At 42.6% G+C, this 15,397-nt stretch overlaps 2 protein-coding genes across 2 annotated transcripts in view; both read right to left on the bottom strand.

Moving 5' to 3' along the window:
- Nucleotides 1-1,048: 1,048 nt before the first annotated feature.
- Nucleotides 1,049-9,008, bottom strand: cpsf3 (cleavage and polyadenylation specific factor 3). Its single transcript, XM_070926137.1, has 18 exons — nt 8,867-9,008; nt 8,192-8,255; nt 7,999-8,096; nt 7,697-7,825; nt 7,438-7,615; nt 6,473-6,562; nt 6,223-6,373; nt 5,419-5,594; nt 5,189-5,347; nt 4,563-4,709; nt 4,167-4,319; nt 3,902-4,010; nt 2,915-3,013; nt 2,627-2,721; nt 2,232-2,319; nt 2,085-2,151; nt 1,709-1,805; nt 1,049-1,411 (listed from the first exon to the last, which is right to left on the bottom strand). Exons 1-18 carry the CDS (start codon nt 8,935-8,937, stop codon nt 1,250-1,252), a joined length of 2,133 nt encoding a protein of 710 aa, XP_070782238.1. The 5' UTR covers nt 8,938-9,008; the 3' UTR covers nt 1,049-1,249.
- Nucleotides 9,009-10,650: 1,642 nt separating this feature from the next.
- The window catches only part of asap2b (ArfGAP with SH3 domain, ankyrin repeat and PH domain 2b), a 19,734-nt gene continuing 14,987 nt past the window's right edge, over nt 10,651-15,397 (bottom strand). Inside the window, exons 17-28 of the mRNA XM_070926135.1 lie at nt 15,201-15,390; nt 14,912-14,997; nt 13,955-14,070; nt 13,731-13,798; nt 13,007-13,114; nt 12,700-12,934; nt 12,481-12,585; nt 12,134-12,386; nt 11,868-11,920; nt 11,574-11,638; nt 11,036-11,155; nt 10,651-10,947 (exon numbers count right to left, since the gene is read on the bottom strand). Coding sequence (XP_070782236.1) covers nt 10,873-10,947; nt 11,036-11,155; nt 11,574-11,638; nt 11,868-11,920; nt 12,134-12,386; nt 12,481-12,585; nt 12,700-12,934; nt 13,007-13,114; nt 13,731-13,798; nt 13,955-14,070; nt 14,912-14,997; nt 15,201-15,390 — 1,474 coding nt within the window. The 3' untranslated portion in view covers nt 10,651-10,872. The remainder of the gene's footprint in view (nt 10,948-11,035; nt 11,156-11,573; nt 11,639-11,867; nt 11,921-12,133; nt 12,387-12,480; nt 12,586-12,699; nt 12,935-13,006; nt 13,115-13,730; nt 13,799-13,954; nt 14,071-14,911; nt 14,998-15,200; nt 15,391-15,397) is intronic.

Genomic DNA, 15,397 nt, shown 5'->3' with positions numbered 1-15,397 from the left:
CCTAATTAAGTCCATTTTAATTAGATTAGACCATTCAATGATTAGTTGATCGACAGAAAACGAACTAAATTAATTTAAATTAATCAGCAACCGGTTTGATAATACATTTTTCATTAAAAAATCCAAACCAAACTCCAGTCAAAAACGCAGGTATTTAAAGCTGTTTTCATGTTTCAAATCAGCTTCACTGTCACTGGGTGACTCTCAGGCTGTTTGGTACCACTGTTTGTTTGTCTTGATAAAATCTGCCTATTTTTTATTAAGTGTCAGTGTTTTTTGATTGTCTTGCGTCATTTTATTTTTTTTATATAAAGCCAGACTCTTGTTAAAAGTGTTTTTATTTTTTAAATGACAATCAGTGCCTTCTCTTCCTCTGTGGTATTCAAGTGCATTACAGTGTTTTTAATATTGTGTATTAAAGATGAGTGTTGAGTGTGTTTGTCTGTGTCTTGTTACATGCAGGTGATCATGTGCCATATTCATGTTATGTTCACCGAGTATTAATCCATTTACAGGTATAATGTGTGTGTTTTTGTAGTCACTGTGTTTACCTGTCAGTCAGACTGCTGTTTCAAAATAAAATGTTTTACTGACTGTTTTCATGTCAGCAAAGTCCGTTTCTGAACGCTGGGAAATAAATGTATTGTTGAATAATTCTTAAATAAAAAGCCCTGTGATAAGTTTTATCATCTGCTGTCGTCAGTGTGGCACTAAAGAAACTATATTTCTACCAGACACGTCTAAAAAGAAACGACACGAGACGAAAAGCCTTCGTATATCCTGAAATAGATTATAACAACTTGCACCTCTTGATGGGACTGCATCACTGTGAGTGATGTGTCATTATATCTTTTACATTTTTATGTCACTGTGATATCTGTGTATCATTTTTTATTTTATTTCATGCTTTTATTTGATGTTATGATCAAACCACAAAAATACCAGAATAATTAACTCCATTAAAGTCTCAGTGAACAAAACATCAACTTACAAACAACAAAGAGGTCAAATCAGATTCATCTTAGAGGAAACACAAATTCACTGAAACTCTCACTGGACAAACGTTTATTTTCCTCATGAAGAAATCTATTTCGCCGTGACGTTCGTTTTATACATAAATCACAAAATCAAGTACAAAAAGAATCATCTGGAGATCGATGGTCTGTCTCCTGAAGGGATTCCTTTGGAATCAGGTTTTAAACAAAGAGTTTGTCTTTGTTAAAGAAAGCAAACAGAAGAATGTTTCATATCAAACGTCTACATCATGTCCCTGAGGACAGGTGTCCCTGAGGACAGGTGACCGCCGCCCCCTACTGGTGACATCACAGGTGGGGCTGAGGGCGTCGTAGAGCCGGTGGACGGCAACCTCCACCATCTCCCTCAGAGTCTCGTCCTCTGCACACGCCACCGACTGGAGGACACGCCAGAGGTCAGAGGTCAGCACACAGGTGAAGGACTTACATGTTGGTTTTTGTCTTTACATGGGATTTGTTGACAATAACAAAAATGTAAAATAACACCAGACTGATCCTTTAACATCCAATAGTTGTCAACATGGCAACTGTAGGCATGTCCTATAAAGGCCACCGTACAGGAGGACAAACCCTATTGATTGGTAACACAATTACGTGTCCTGTGGCGCCACCTTCAGGACAAAGTGTACAGTTTTTACCCCACTTGTGATAAAGAGTTCAGATGTTTTACTCACTCTGGTTTCTGAGTCGATGAAGGCGGTGACTCCGTCCACCGTCACACTCAAGTTTTTACCGTCTTTGAAGTCGACGCTTTCGTCTCCAAACATGTCGCTGCAACACACGACAGACAGCATCAACAGTGTTAGTCTGCTGTCTGCTGGTTCGGTTGTTTCTGAGAATACTACCTCCACATCGCCTCATACAATAACCACTGTGATAAGCTCTTATTTTGAAATCTTGACACTTCCTTCCTCAACTTGCCTCAAGCTGCCTCAGATTTATTATAATCCCGCTGTTTTAATCACTACAAAGGGTTTGTTTGTATTATGAAGTGTGGAGTGCCAGACGGGTGGGGCTTCAGAAAGCATCGGGTGGGTGAACTGTACTTACTGCAGCATGAGCGCCAGTCTCTCTACAAACACCTCCATGTCGAACGTTTCTCTCTTGCCTTCAAGAACTGAAACAAACAAACATCAAACATTAACCAGTTGTTTCTGTTCAGTCATTAAAAACCAGCAGGTTGTTGTGTTTACTGACATTTCTGGGCGTTGGGGTTGGATTGGACCTCCAGGACCACCGTAGTGACGGCGTCAGCGTACATGTCGTTGAGCGGGTTAGCGATCCACTGAGGACAAAAGAAATCATCAGGTCAATATGTTCATGTGTCTGATACTTTGGTTTATGACCAAATACCTGCAGAACTGATGACGTTCATCAGCCTCAGCTGGACCCTGTGTCTACCGCTAATTAGCTAATGTTAGCATGCTAACACGCTAAACTAAGATGGTGAACACGGTAAACATTATACCTGCTAAACATCAGCACTAGCATTTGGTTTGGGTACAGAGGGAAAAGTCTAACGTCTTTAAAATGTCTGAAAACGAGAAATGAAAAGTAGAAATAAGAAACGTTTGACAGTTAGTCTCTCTGACCTCCAGCAGCACCATGCCGGCTTCATGAACGAGAGTGATGCTCTTAAAGATCCTGATGGTGATCTTCTCCGCTTCCTCCACCTGCTCCACATCTCCTAAAAACACACAAACAAAATAGACTCTAAACACTGCCGGAGATCAACTTTAAAAACGTACCTATAAGCCCGGAGTTCATAAAGGCCTGACAGGATGATCAAACTTTTCTTCTCCAGAAAAGAAACAGTATCTTCTACAGAACACACAGTGTGATGTGGGGTCTGAGGTGTGTTCAGGTGAGGTGTGACCCACCTGCGAGGTTGCGTAGCTGGCTGACCAGCAGGGAGATGGGTCCGCTGTACGGGATGGCCTGAGTCTGTGTCACTGTGCTCATACACAGATCTGTGTAGTCTGAACAAAGAGAGGACGACGACAACGCAGTCACCAAACAATGAGGAAAACCACAGTACCTGAACACAACACAGGGATGTGTGTAATCTGAAGTGTCAAACTACAATAATAACATGCTCAGTTAATTAATAGGTTAATAATATCTCGCCTCATTAGTACAGTGTTACAGTGTTAGTACATTAGTACGTATTTCTTCAGTGTCAGACACTCAGAATATACAGACTGATTCTATTTAACCTTCATCAACAACTATAAACCCATTATTTATTCTCTATTAAAAACAGTGCAATACATATTTTATTTACCAGTGCAATACATATACATTGTTATTGTATTTTTAAAATATTCTTCACTTAAATATTGTAAATGTATATATTTTGTAAATATTTATTTACATGTTTTATATCTTATCTTCTATGTTTACATCTCATTTCTAACTGACTTAAATGGGAGCACCTGTAACTTGTCTAATTTCCCCCTGGGGATCAATAAAGTATTTCTGATTCTGATTAACTTCAGTCACTTTTGAGCAAACCCCATCTGCTGAGGAAGGTTTCAAAGGTCAAAAATGAACTCACGCTTAATCAACAGAGATTTATGTTTAAATGATGCCACTCAATAAAAGTATCAGTAAAAAATTATATTATAATTATTGGTTGTTTGTAGCCTGAATGTTGCTAAGCTAGTGAGTTTCTACCTGTCTGGTCTACAGTGTCTGTTAGAGATACTGCAGTGAGCAGGAGCTTCTGATCTCTCTTGTTCATGTTTTTACAAGACAAAATGTCCTCACAATACAGATATGTCCTCACTATGATTGTTTACAACTCAGTCCTCACAAAGATAGACGTACAAGTACACACGCACACAGACAAACACAGTGTTACTGACTGGAGAGGTCGGAGGGCGTCACGATGTGATAGTTGAAGTTTCTTTTGATGAGGATCCCCGAGACCCTCTGACCCTGAACACACTTTCTGTCAGTCAGAGAGCCCATCACCTGCAGCAGAGCATGCTGGGAGTTAACATGGCTGAACAACACGCTGAAAACAATCAGCTGCTGTCAGATGAAAACCTCACAGCTGTAAGTCACAGAGAGACAACTGAACAATAAAACTGATCTGACAGTTTCAGTATTTTGTGGATTCAGACGAACCTTTGCCAGTTTCTCTCCTCTGAAGTTCAGTGTGACGGCCTCTGTGTTTCGCGGGTTGTGGACTTCGATGTCGACCTCGTCGTTGTCTTCGTACTCACGGATCAGAGCTGCTTTCAGACGGGCCATCTCGTTCTGCTCGCCGTGGACCAGAATCTGAAGACATGAGAACAAATCTGATAAACACATGAAGCTAAGCTTTTCTTCTGAGGCTGTGAATCTGAAAGAGAGATTTATGGAGCTCAATGCTAAAGTTAGCATGCTTATAGTAAGCATATGAACATATTAATGTTTGCATGTAACCTTTAGCATGTCAGCATTAATGTTAGCATGCTAACTTGCTAATGTTAAGAACATTACCATACTGAAGTTAGTGTTATTTTCTGGTCATGTGATTACCACGTGGGGAGGTTTGAGCGCTCTGATGAACTCGCTGGTCTGCTGGTAGTCAGTGTGAGCAGAGAAGGAGATGTAGTCCACAGACATCTTCAGAGGAAGCTTCTGGCCGGACATGGTGGCGATCTCATCAGGCTCTGTCATGATGTGCTGAAACAAACACGCTAAATTAAACCACCGTAGTTTGATTCAGAAGTCATCAGAGTGTTTGAAAGGTCAAAGGTAAACGGCCATTAGGGACCTGGTTGGGTGTATACATCTTCTCTAATCCCCAACACAGATTACAGAAACCAGGTTTCTTGTTCACATGAATTTTAAGAACTCATCTTACTGGAGGAAGCCAACTGTAACTGTATTTGTACATTCTTTATATTTTCCGTGTATATATTTAATTTTGTCCCCCATATTTTTTATATCTGTATTTATTATTTGCATATTGTTTTTCTTTTAAAAAAAATACTTTTAATTCTTATTGACACAGTGCTTGTGTGTTTCTGCACCTTTCTGTCTTTCCTGCTGTGAATTTCCCCGCTGTGGGATTAATAAAGTCTAAGTCTAAGTCTTGTTTGAGTCTCTTTGTAGCTCCTTTACTTGCACGTTTCAGTTTCAGTCAGATGAGCCGGACCCACCTTGGCGAGCGTTCCCTCCACACAGTATCCAGCGATGATGACTCCGTTCCTCTTGTCGGTGCACCAGCTCTCAAACAGCTCTCTGGACAGACCGCTCTGCATCATACCAGGAGACGCCATCACCACGCTGGGGCCGATGTCGTCAAAGTGGTCCATGCTCTGAAACGCACAGGGATGTGAGACAAGGCTGCAGCTGTCGGGGATCAAACCTGCGGACAGCCTCCGCTGACCTTGAGGTTGCTGATGTGCTTGAAGACGAAGGGGTTGTTGATGTTGATGGCCTTGCGGATCTTGTCGTTCATGGCGTTGATGTAGGTCTGGTAGACGGCCATGCACTTCCTGGCCAGAGACGAGGCGTAGTAGATGGGGATGTCGTGGAGCTCCGGGTGGTTCTGCCAGTACTCATCTTATTTACAAAGACGCACACGCAGAGTGCAGTATTAGTATTTATTACACAGTGCAGACAGGATTGTAAGACTGGGGGAAGGTGACGCCCGTATGGAATTATATTTGTTTATTGTAATTATCATCACGCAAAGAATAATTCAACTGAATAATTCAATTCAACAAACATCTCAGCTCAGACAGACAGACAGACAGTCAGTTAGACAGACAGAGACAGTCAGAGAGAGAGACAGACAGTCAGAGAGAGAGACAGAGACAGACAATCAGACAGACAGAGACAGTCAGACAGACAGAGACAGACAGTCAGAGAGAGAGACAGTCAGACAGACAGAGACAGTCAGACAGACAGAGACAGTCAGACAGACAGACAGTCAGTTAGACAGACAGAGACAGTCAGAGAGAGAGACAGACAGTCAGAGAGAGAGACAGAGACAGACAATCAGACAGACAGAGACAGTCAGACAATCAGACAGACAGAGACAGACAGTCAGAGAGAGAGACAGAGACAGACAGTCAGACAGACAGAGACAGTCAGACAGACAGACAGACAGTCAGACACACAGTCAGACAGACAGACAGACAGACAGACAGAGAGACAGACAGAGGCCCACGGTGTCGGGTCACCTCACCCAGGATGAGCAGCAGCTCCTGGGCTCGTCCCAGAGCGAAGACGGGGATCAGACAGCGGCCCTCCCTGTTCACGATGTCATGGACGGTGTTACAGAAACGAGCCTCCCTCTCCTCTCGCTTCTCATGGATGTGAGTCCCGTAGGTGGACTCCTGACAGACAGACAGACAGACAGACAGACACGTGCTGCTCCAGATTCTTTATGTTTAAATAAAGTTTACGTTGAAGTGAATCTCTGCAGCTACACTCACAGTGATGAGGATGTCTGGTTTGACGCTGGGGATCTCTGCTGCCATCAGATGTCTGTCCTCCTGACGAGAGAAATCTCCTGTGTACAACAACTACACACACACACACACACACACACACACACACACACACACACACACACACACACACACACACACACACACACACACACACACACAATTGTGTTTCCATCACTTTTGGGGACATTATATTGACTTACATTAATTTCCTAGAGACTTACCCTAACCCTTCAATCAAGTGTTCACCCTAAAATGTCATGATTTACATTATGGGGACTTGCATTTTGTCCCCGTAATGTGACTGTGTAAACAGATTTATGTCCCCACAACATTAGTATACGTTTCCTTCAGTGTCCCAGTGATCCAGTGGTGGCTGTCTGTACATCCAGCAGTGCACTGCAGACAGGAGCTGATTCAGCTACTTAATGGAGACAATTAGCCAAAATGTAAACAAATATAGGTTAAAAAACAGGGCTCGAGTTGTAGCTCACAGCTAACTCACTGACTCACTGACTCCACAGCAACATTATACTTCCTGTTTGGGAGTTTTGGAGCTGTAGTGAGTCTGCAGTCAGTGTGTTATATTTGGTGTTTCGTGATCTGGAACTTGCCACAAACCATAATAGGAATCTGTGTTCTATCATAGACTTTGTTCTTTTTCAACAAGCAAATATTAACGAATCCAACAAAAGTTAATATCAAATCTGTGCATACGAACATTTCATTCATGAGGGTCTTTTGACTTTGAAAAAAAGATAGAAGGTAAAAGCAAGACAACAAATCTCTCTCTAAAAGAAACGCAGTCTGACAGTAATGAGAGAAACTCTGCAGGTGTCACATGAAATATAAGGGGGGAGGAAAAAAGCCAGAACAGCTGATCTGACTGTAAACGAGCTGAGGGGAACTCCAAACAGTGAAGGCAGAAGGACTCGCTGGTTTGGACAGACCTTGACTCCGGCGATCTCGATCATGAACATGGCGGCTCCGAGGACGTGACCGGCGTGGTAACACCAGAACTTGATGCCGGCCACTTCCTTCACCTCGTGGAAGTTGATGGTCTCGATCTTCTCCATGCTCTCCTCCAGGTCTGTCTCAGTGTACAACATGTCGTCTGCTGAGATGTTACTGCAACACACACCACAACATGCAGCTTTAATACAGATCAACACACACTGAGATACACAGGCACTAGTCTGTGAGTCCTACCTGACTTTGACGTAGTCGGACAGCAGCCAGCGGTAGATGGCCTTGGTGGCGTGGGTCATGAAGGTGCGGCCCTTAAAGCTGGTCTTCTGCAGGAACCAGGGCAGAGCTCCACAGTGATCCAGGTGGAAGCTGAGAGGGAGGACAACATGTCAGTTACTGAGGAGCTTCCAGTTCAAGCTGGACCTTTGTGTTATCTCAAGTATGATGAGGTTTCACGGTCATGACTTCTGCACCACATCGTCTTATTTCTCAGCATCACGCTGCCGGTTGCTGTGATGATAAATGAGATTTTCTGAACTCACTGGCTGATGAGCAGCAGGTCGATTTCTGCCGGATCGATCAGGTCGATGTACGGCAGAGCGTCCATCCCATCCAGACCAGGATGGATCCCACAGTCCAACTAAACCACAACACACACATACATGTGTTTACACACTGAGGAGACTCTGCAGACAGACAGATTTTAAAGTTTACATCTGATGTGATGAAACGTACCATAATCTTTCGTCCCTTGAACTCCAGGATGATGCAGGATCGTCCCACCTCCTGTCCTGCTCCTCTGGACACAAACACAGAGACATCATCACCTTCATATCTAACTAACATCCAGTTTTAGATTTTAGTCTTAAAACTAAAACTCTTCCCAAAGTAACATTAACTAACTACACTCAGCTCTCCAGCCTACCAGAGCAAATAATAACTGAAGGATTTAGCTGCTGAGACGCATTCCTGCCCCAGATACACTCTAACCCCCGAGGAACGTAAAGCCGAACTCCATTCACAAATTAAGCATTTCTTTTTAGCAAAAACATGCCAGATATGAGTCATTTAATTTCACTGATCAATTAAATGATCAACTCTGAATTTATAGAATCCCCTGAGAAGCACCTCGTGTCAATTAATGTAACGTATGTTGATACCTGTAGTTAGTTCTATAAGTCGAAAACCTTCCGAAATAAGTGCTATTTGGTACATTTGGTCGACGCCGAAATGAAGACTTGCCTCTAAACATTCGTTAAAAGTCCTACAGTGTCAAGTTTAACAACGTTTTTGGCTGTGTAGATACAAAGGATCTACTAAATAAGCCTATTTATGAATGGAGTTTGGTGTGAGAGCAGCAGCCACCGAGGCCAGATGGGAGAAAGAAGATAAAGTCGTGTTTAAGCTCACAGCGGGCGGATGAGCAGTTGGTCGCTTTCCTCCGCAGGAACCGTGATGTCAGATTTACGTTTAGCGGCCATGTTGACTCTTAAAAACCTGACAAATCTTCCACAGACACAAATCAATTCATAACTAACGGTACTACAGCTGCTACGCGCGTACCCACAACTTTGTCTATCGCGACACTTCCGGCGCCTGCTGATACCTCTCCGTGTAGTAAAACTGCCTGTAACTTTGGTTCCACATTAACATGTATTTTTGTTATTGTTTTTTAACTTCATATGATCTTTTTTTTTTACTCACTTAAGATAATATAATATTTTTTTTCTAAAAGAAAAAAGAAAAATGTAAAACACCAAGTAATTAGTAATTTATTTGAAATTGCTTCTGACAACCCTCTATTCTTATATTTTCTTACTGTGCATCTACAGCATATAATGAAATTTATTGAAGTTTAATGAAATTAAACGCCAGTTCTGATACTATTACCTGTTTTATTTGTTTGATCCTTTTCTATTTTTGTTCTGTTGTCTGATTTTATTTAACTGTAGTCATCAAATGTTTCATTCTTGATTTACTCATGTGAAGCACCTTGTAACTTTATTCTGAAACATGATGGTGATTATTTTAAGTACTATTGAAAGGAGGAAAGCAGAGCTGAAATCCCTAATAGATTAATTGAGAGAAACAATTTTGATAACTGATTCATCGTTGAGGTCACTTATGAAGTAAACACTCAAATAATTCTCTCCATTCTTCTCCAGAGTGAGGATTTGCTGCCTTTCTCTGTTTTATATCTCAGTAAACTGAATATCTGTGGGTTTTTGACTGTTGGTCGAACAAAACAAGACATTTGTAGACGTCATCTTGGAGAAGAAAAGGAAAAGGAGAAGAAGGAATATGTGAAAAATGGAAGAAAGGGAAGGAAAAAGGAAAGAAAGTCGGTCAGAGAAAAATTATATTCACAAGAGCAACAAAAAAAGCAAGCAAGAACATTGTTGTTTGTCTATAAACGGTTCATCAAAGAAGCACAAAACACATTTCCTGTGTGGTAGAAGAGTCATCACAGGTGTTTTAATGACACTGTGTTATAATAAAATGAGAATACAGCAAAATCAAAGTGGACGTTAACGTTCAACCCTCCTCTCAGATACAGTGACAGTTTCCCTTCAGCCAACATGTTAAAATAATAATGTCATGAAAACATTTAGAAACACATCAGAGTGTAACGTCACAGGTTTGATACCAGCAGCACAGAGCTTCTCAGACTCTAACAATCATTTACACTATGTGACCAAAAGTATGTGGACATCTGTGACAGTTGAACATGTGCAGCTCTAACAGCCTCCACTCTTCTGCTTCAGTCTCTCCTCCAGATGTTGAACCAGCTGCAGGGATTTGATGCCATCCAGACACCAGAGCATCAGTGAGGTCCAGCACTGACGTTGGGGATCAGGTCTGGCTCGTATTGGATGGGGTTGAGGTCAGAGTCAAGATTGTCTCCACCAAACTGGGAAAACCATTTCTTCATGGAGAACACTGTTGTCTAAAGTTCCACTGTATCCTGGAGCATTAAGACATACTCAGAGTGATCCTCTGTCCTCTGATCAACCAGGAAGCTGAGCCCGACCTAAGATTCCTGAAGCAGACTGCGCAGGTGCTACTACTGTTGCTCTCAAGTATATGAAGACCTACGATGTCTCCGTCTGGTGACTCTCAATAGCTTTTTTATGTCTGCGGATCCTTTTCAAACTTAGACATGGGACTTTGTTTTAAATTCTAGTAGATTAAATCTACTAGAATTTAAAACAAAGTCCTGTAAGTTTGAACAGGATGCAGACAAAATAAGATGGAGTCACAGGGGAGTCCTGCTGGTCTTCAATTTGAGAGCAAAAGTAGTAGCGCAGTCTGATTCAGGTCTTAGGTCGGGCTCCAGCTTCCTGGTTGATCCAGAGGACAGAGGATCACTCTGAGTCTTTGTCCTTAATGTCTCCAGGTGTGAATCATCTCTGACGTCACTCAGTGATGAAGTGAACGAAGGTGACAGGAAACGCTCCTCGCCTGGTCGGATCTCCTTCAACGTGACCGAACTGCAACATACATACATATCTTTGTTACACGTGTAGTCAGAGGGCGTGATGATGCGTTTCCTGTTTGGGAGGTGCAGCCGTCACTCACCCACCACTCGCTGTCCTCCTCCCCCTCCACCACGATCACCTCCCCCTCAGTGAACGTCAGCTCGTCTGGATTATCAGCTGAACAGTTGTAGATGGCCTTAACTCTCTGAGGCTTCTGCTTCTACACACACACACACACAGGACATACAGTGAGGTGTAAGCTATGTCGGTCAAAGGACAATATATTAAACCAAACTGCATTAACAAAAACTCAAATTAACAGTCACCTCTGTCCCTTTCTCATAACTGGAAGGAGCTGATTCATAATTATTTGGATATTTTGCAGGACTTAATTGATGTTAATTGAACTGATTTCTGATTGGATGAACTCCCCAAACTGTCCAATCATCAGTCACTATGAGTTACTGTATCACAATTTCTGTTTAAGAGATTTTAAACGTAAAATCACAAACTCTGAGCTTCACAACAGTAATAAATGTTGTGGTCTATTCCTTTAAATACACACATTAAATTTGTGTGTCAGTGTTGACCTCTGACCTCTGACCTCCGTCTGTCTGCTGTTGTGTTTGAGGACTTACAGAGAAGGTGCTTCTGGGTTTGGGTGTTGGAGGAGCCGGACTCTGGGGGGATTTGGACTGTGACCCTACAGAGAGAGAAGAAGAAGAACACGTGGCATCATCATCTTCAGGTTCATGAACAGAAACACACGAGAATCTTTACAGGTCATATTATTGATCCATTTGAAAGTTTTACTCCTCCTCAGCCACAGGAAGTGATGTCAGCGAGAGGGGGGCTTAAAACATCAACGGTGTGACGTCAACAAGGGTCCTCACAAGTACAGGATGTGTGTGTGTGTGTGTGTGTGTGTGTACCCCGTGTAGATGCGGTCCTGACAGAAGGTCTCTGTGGAGGATGTTTCACTGATCTGAAATCAGACAAAAGTCAACTGAGTCAAAACATTCAATAAAACAGATTTAATGTGCATCCATTACAAACCAGTTTAGACCAGTTCAGACCAGTACTGAACAGCAAAGACCTATACTTACCAGTTTTAACCAATACTAACAACTGTAGATCAGTAGAGACCAGTCTAGTCCAGTCCAGTCTCCACTACGATCAAGTATAGTCCAATACGTACCCAGTGGGTGATCTGGGTCCTGGTGGTCCCAGTGGTCTGCTGGTCTGGTGACTGGGAACCGGTGGGGGGAGGGGCGGAGCTTTGAAGTGGGGTGGTGGTGGGATGGTGGATGCTGGTGGGCCTGAAGGTATTGGGGGAAATCCTGCTGTTGGTGGGGGAGGGAGAGGAGGGAGGGGGGTGTTCCTGGCGGACAGGGGCTTGGTCTCCAACATGCTGGACCTCTTGTTTCCTGGATGAGGAGCTGCTGGGAGCACTGGGAGAGGAGGACAGAAGATCTGATTTCATCTGGTTTTCAAGATTCTCCTATTACGTTATTTTGTCACCAGCTGGCAGGAAGCGAGACTCACCGTACATGGAGGAGTTCCTCTCGGGGGTTTGAGGGTTGGGGGGGTCTGAGGACGACCGCTGTCTCCCTACGGTTTCTATGGCAGCAGGTTTACTGTGTCCTGAACCTGCAGGGGAGACAAAACATCTCAGCGTTCCTGGTCGCCATTTTTTATCTCAAATGAAAAGACAGAAACAGTAAAGCACAAAGGAGCGTCAGATTCAGAATCTCTGTGCCTGACCTCTGTTTGGTACTCTGGGTGGCAGCGGGGGTGTCGGTCCCGGTGGCGGCAGGTTCAGGTCCATCATGGTGCCGTAGGTCTCGTTGTTGATCATCATGCTGGGGACCTGAGGCCTCTGTTTGTCCCGCGCCAGGCAGGCGGCGTCCCGGGCCAACACCGCCAGGTTGGGCTGCATGGGGCCGCTGCCCGGCACGAAGCAGCTGACCGGACGCTCCTCGCGCCGGTTAGGGATGGGCTGCAGAAAACAGACTGTTACACATCTTAACCGCTACAAGTCTACAAGTTGTTTAACATAAAACCAGCTGACCTTGTCCTCCATCTCGTCCTCACTCTCATCCAGGTCCTCATTCTGGAGACGCCACTCGTACTCGACATGAACGTGGACGTTAAACTTTCCCGTCTGAGCCTGAGTCAGCTGAAACATACAAATACACAACACAACAATGTTTTAAGACAAGATGAATGAATCTATCTTCATTAGTTAATCACTCCTCATACACAAACATAAAAGAAGAAATGAGGCAAGAAAAACAATTAAGAAGCGTTTATTATGACTCAGTTTTTATCAACTGTTGCTGCAGCAACACGTTGACTTTCAGTTATTTTTAGAGTCTCAGTTTTCTGGACTTAGCTTAGCCTAGTGTAGTTTAGCTTAGCTTTCTTTAATTTACTTAATTTTAATATTTAAGTTAAGTTCATTTTTGTTTTACTTCATTTTATTGTGAAAAGATTCAATTTTATCAATTTTCAATTTTGTAATTTATTAACTAACACAGAGCACAGAGTTAGCTTAGCTTCATCTTAGCCTAGCCTAGCTTATTTTATTTTGGATAAACTTTTTTTATTTAAGTGAAATGGGGCTTAACTTTACATTTGCTCGCAGTAGTTAACTCAGGTAAATGTACCTGCACATTTAAAGTTATAAAATAATAAAGATAATAGTGACATCCGCCCAAATAAGGTAAATTACATTATAATACAAAAAGACATATATACAACAAACATATAACATTTCTCTCAGTGAGTCTCACCAGTTCTTCACACTGAGTGTGTCGGAGACGCTTGGCGATGTCCAGCGGCATCTCTCCTGCTTCGTTTGCTGTGGAGACAAATTCATGGTCAACTGAAAACGGAGACATGTAGAAACAAAACTAAAGGTTTGTGGTCGTGCTGTCGCCCTCGTGAGGCTGTAATGCTCCCCTAATGATAGCATGCTAATGCTATCATGCTTTTATTTTCCTGTTTGTGGTCTTACTGATGGACGCTGAAGCTTTTCCTCTCAGCAGCAGTTTGAGACACTCGCTGTTGCCTGTCAGACAGCAGTAATGCAGCGCTGTGCTTCCTCTGGCCGTCTGCTTGTCCAGGTTACCGCTGAAACACACACCTTAATGTAACTATACATGTGAGGACTCTCACTGGACACACTGTTTTCTCTAACTCTATATCTAAGTATCCACATGTTTACTTAAGTAAAGCGCTATCAGTGTAAAAGCATTATCAGATTCATGTAGTAAAAGTACTGGTTGTGTAGTAAAATGTCTGCTGTTACTGTGATATCTAGTCTAATCTACTTTATATACAATTAGCTAGTTTAACTACTTTATATACAGTTAGCTAGTTTAACTACTTTATATACAGTTAGCTAGTTTAACTACTTTATATACAGTTAGCTAGCTAGTTTAGTTCAGTGGTTCCCAACCTATGGGTCAGGCCCCTCACCAGACAGGGGCCAGATAAATCTGATGGGTCATGAGATGATTAATGAGAGAGGAAAGAAGAAAAAACATTATTACACAAATCTGTTTTCAGTTTTTTCACTTTTCTCTGTAGTAAAAATTTCCACCTGAGATGTAGTGGAGTTGAAGTATAAGTAGTAGTTCAGTAGTAAATTACCCTAAATACTTTTTGTAAGTTACAAGTACCTCAAATGTACTGAAGTACAGTACTTGAGTTAATGTACATAGCATGATTTAGTGTTTTCTCAACCTACAGAGCAACCCACAAATTATGATTAGAGTGATGATAAGAGCTGAAACGATTAGCTGAATAATTAGAATATTAATTGATTCATTCATTTGATAATTTAAGGATTGTGTAAGCCATTTATGAAGCAGAAGTGTCATCCATCACCATGTCTCAGATTTTCTGCTGAACATCTTCGATAACGATATCGATGATGACAATCATGGCCAGTCGCAGCTGCACTGGTTACCTGTTTTGGGCGAGGAAGTCAACGATGTGGAGGGAGTTTCTGTCGCCCATACGGACCGCCAGGTGGAGCACTGTTTCTCCAGGTTCCTGACAGAAACAAACACAGAACGTCAGTAAAAACACTCAGATGGAAGGAGGGTAAATCTCATTCTACTTCATCTTCATTGGATTCTGCCATTTTTAAAACGACTCATGAACTCTAGAGATGTCAGAAAAACGAAATGAATGAAATCTTGACTTCTGCTACGGTTCAGTATGTAAGTGTCATGGAAGTAACAGTGTAGTCGTACGTGTTCGTTGGGCTGTGGGCTGGCCTCCATTAGGTCCACCCCCTCAGCGTAGACCTGGAGCAGAGACAGGATGTCCCTGGTTCTGACGGCGTCATACAGAACCTGCAGTCTGGACGCAGCGTCGCCACAAAGTCGCTGAGCGAAACGCTTCTCTGTGTACTTCGCTGTGATGTAGTCCTTCCTCATCTGCCTGAAAC

Source organism: Enoplosus armatus, chromosome 19 (genome assembly GCF_043641665.1).
Source record: "Enoplosus armatus isolate fEnoArm2 chromosome 19, fEnoArm2.hap1, whole genome shotgun sequence".
NCBI classification, from domain to species: domain Eukaryota; kingdom Metazoa; phylum Chordata; class Actinopteri; order Centrarchiformes; family Enoplosidae; genus Enoplosus; species Enoplosus armatus.
Note: the sequence above shows the minus strand (reverse complement) of the source record. Positions and strands in the feature narration are given on the sequence as shown.

Bases quoted from the DNA above. Each gene is read 5' to 3' on its own strand.
- cpsf3 (XM_070926137.1), bottom strand. From the start codon at position 8,937: ATGGCCGCTAAACGTAAATCTGACATCACGGTTCCTGCGGAGGAAAGC. The intron at 8,097-8,191 runs GTACGTTTCATC...GTTGTGGTTTAG, and splicing joins TCAAGGGACGAAAGATTATG to TTGGACTGTGGGATCCATCC. The intron at 3,014-3,901 runs GTCAGTAACACT...CTCTTTGTTCAG, and splicing joins GACGCCCTCCGACCTCTCCA to ACTACACAGATCTGTGTATG.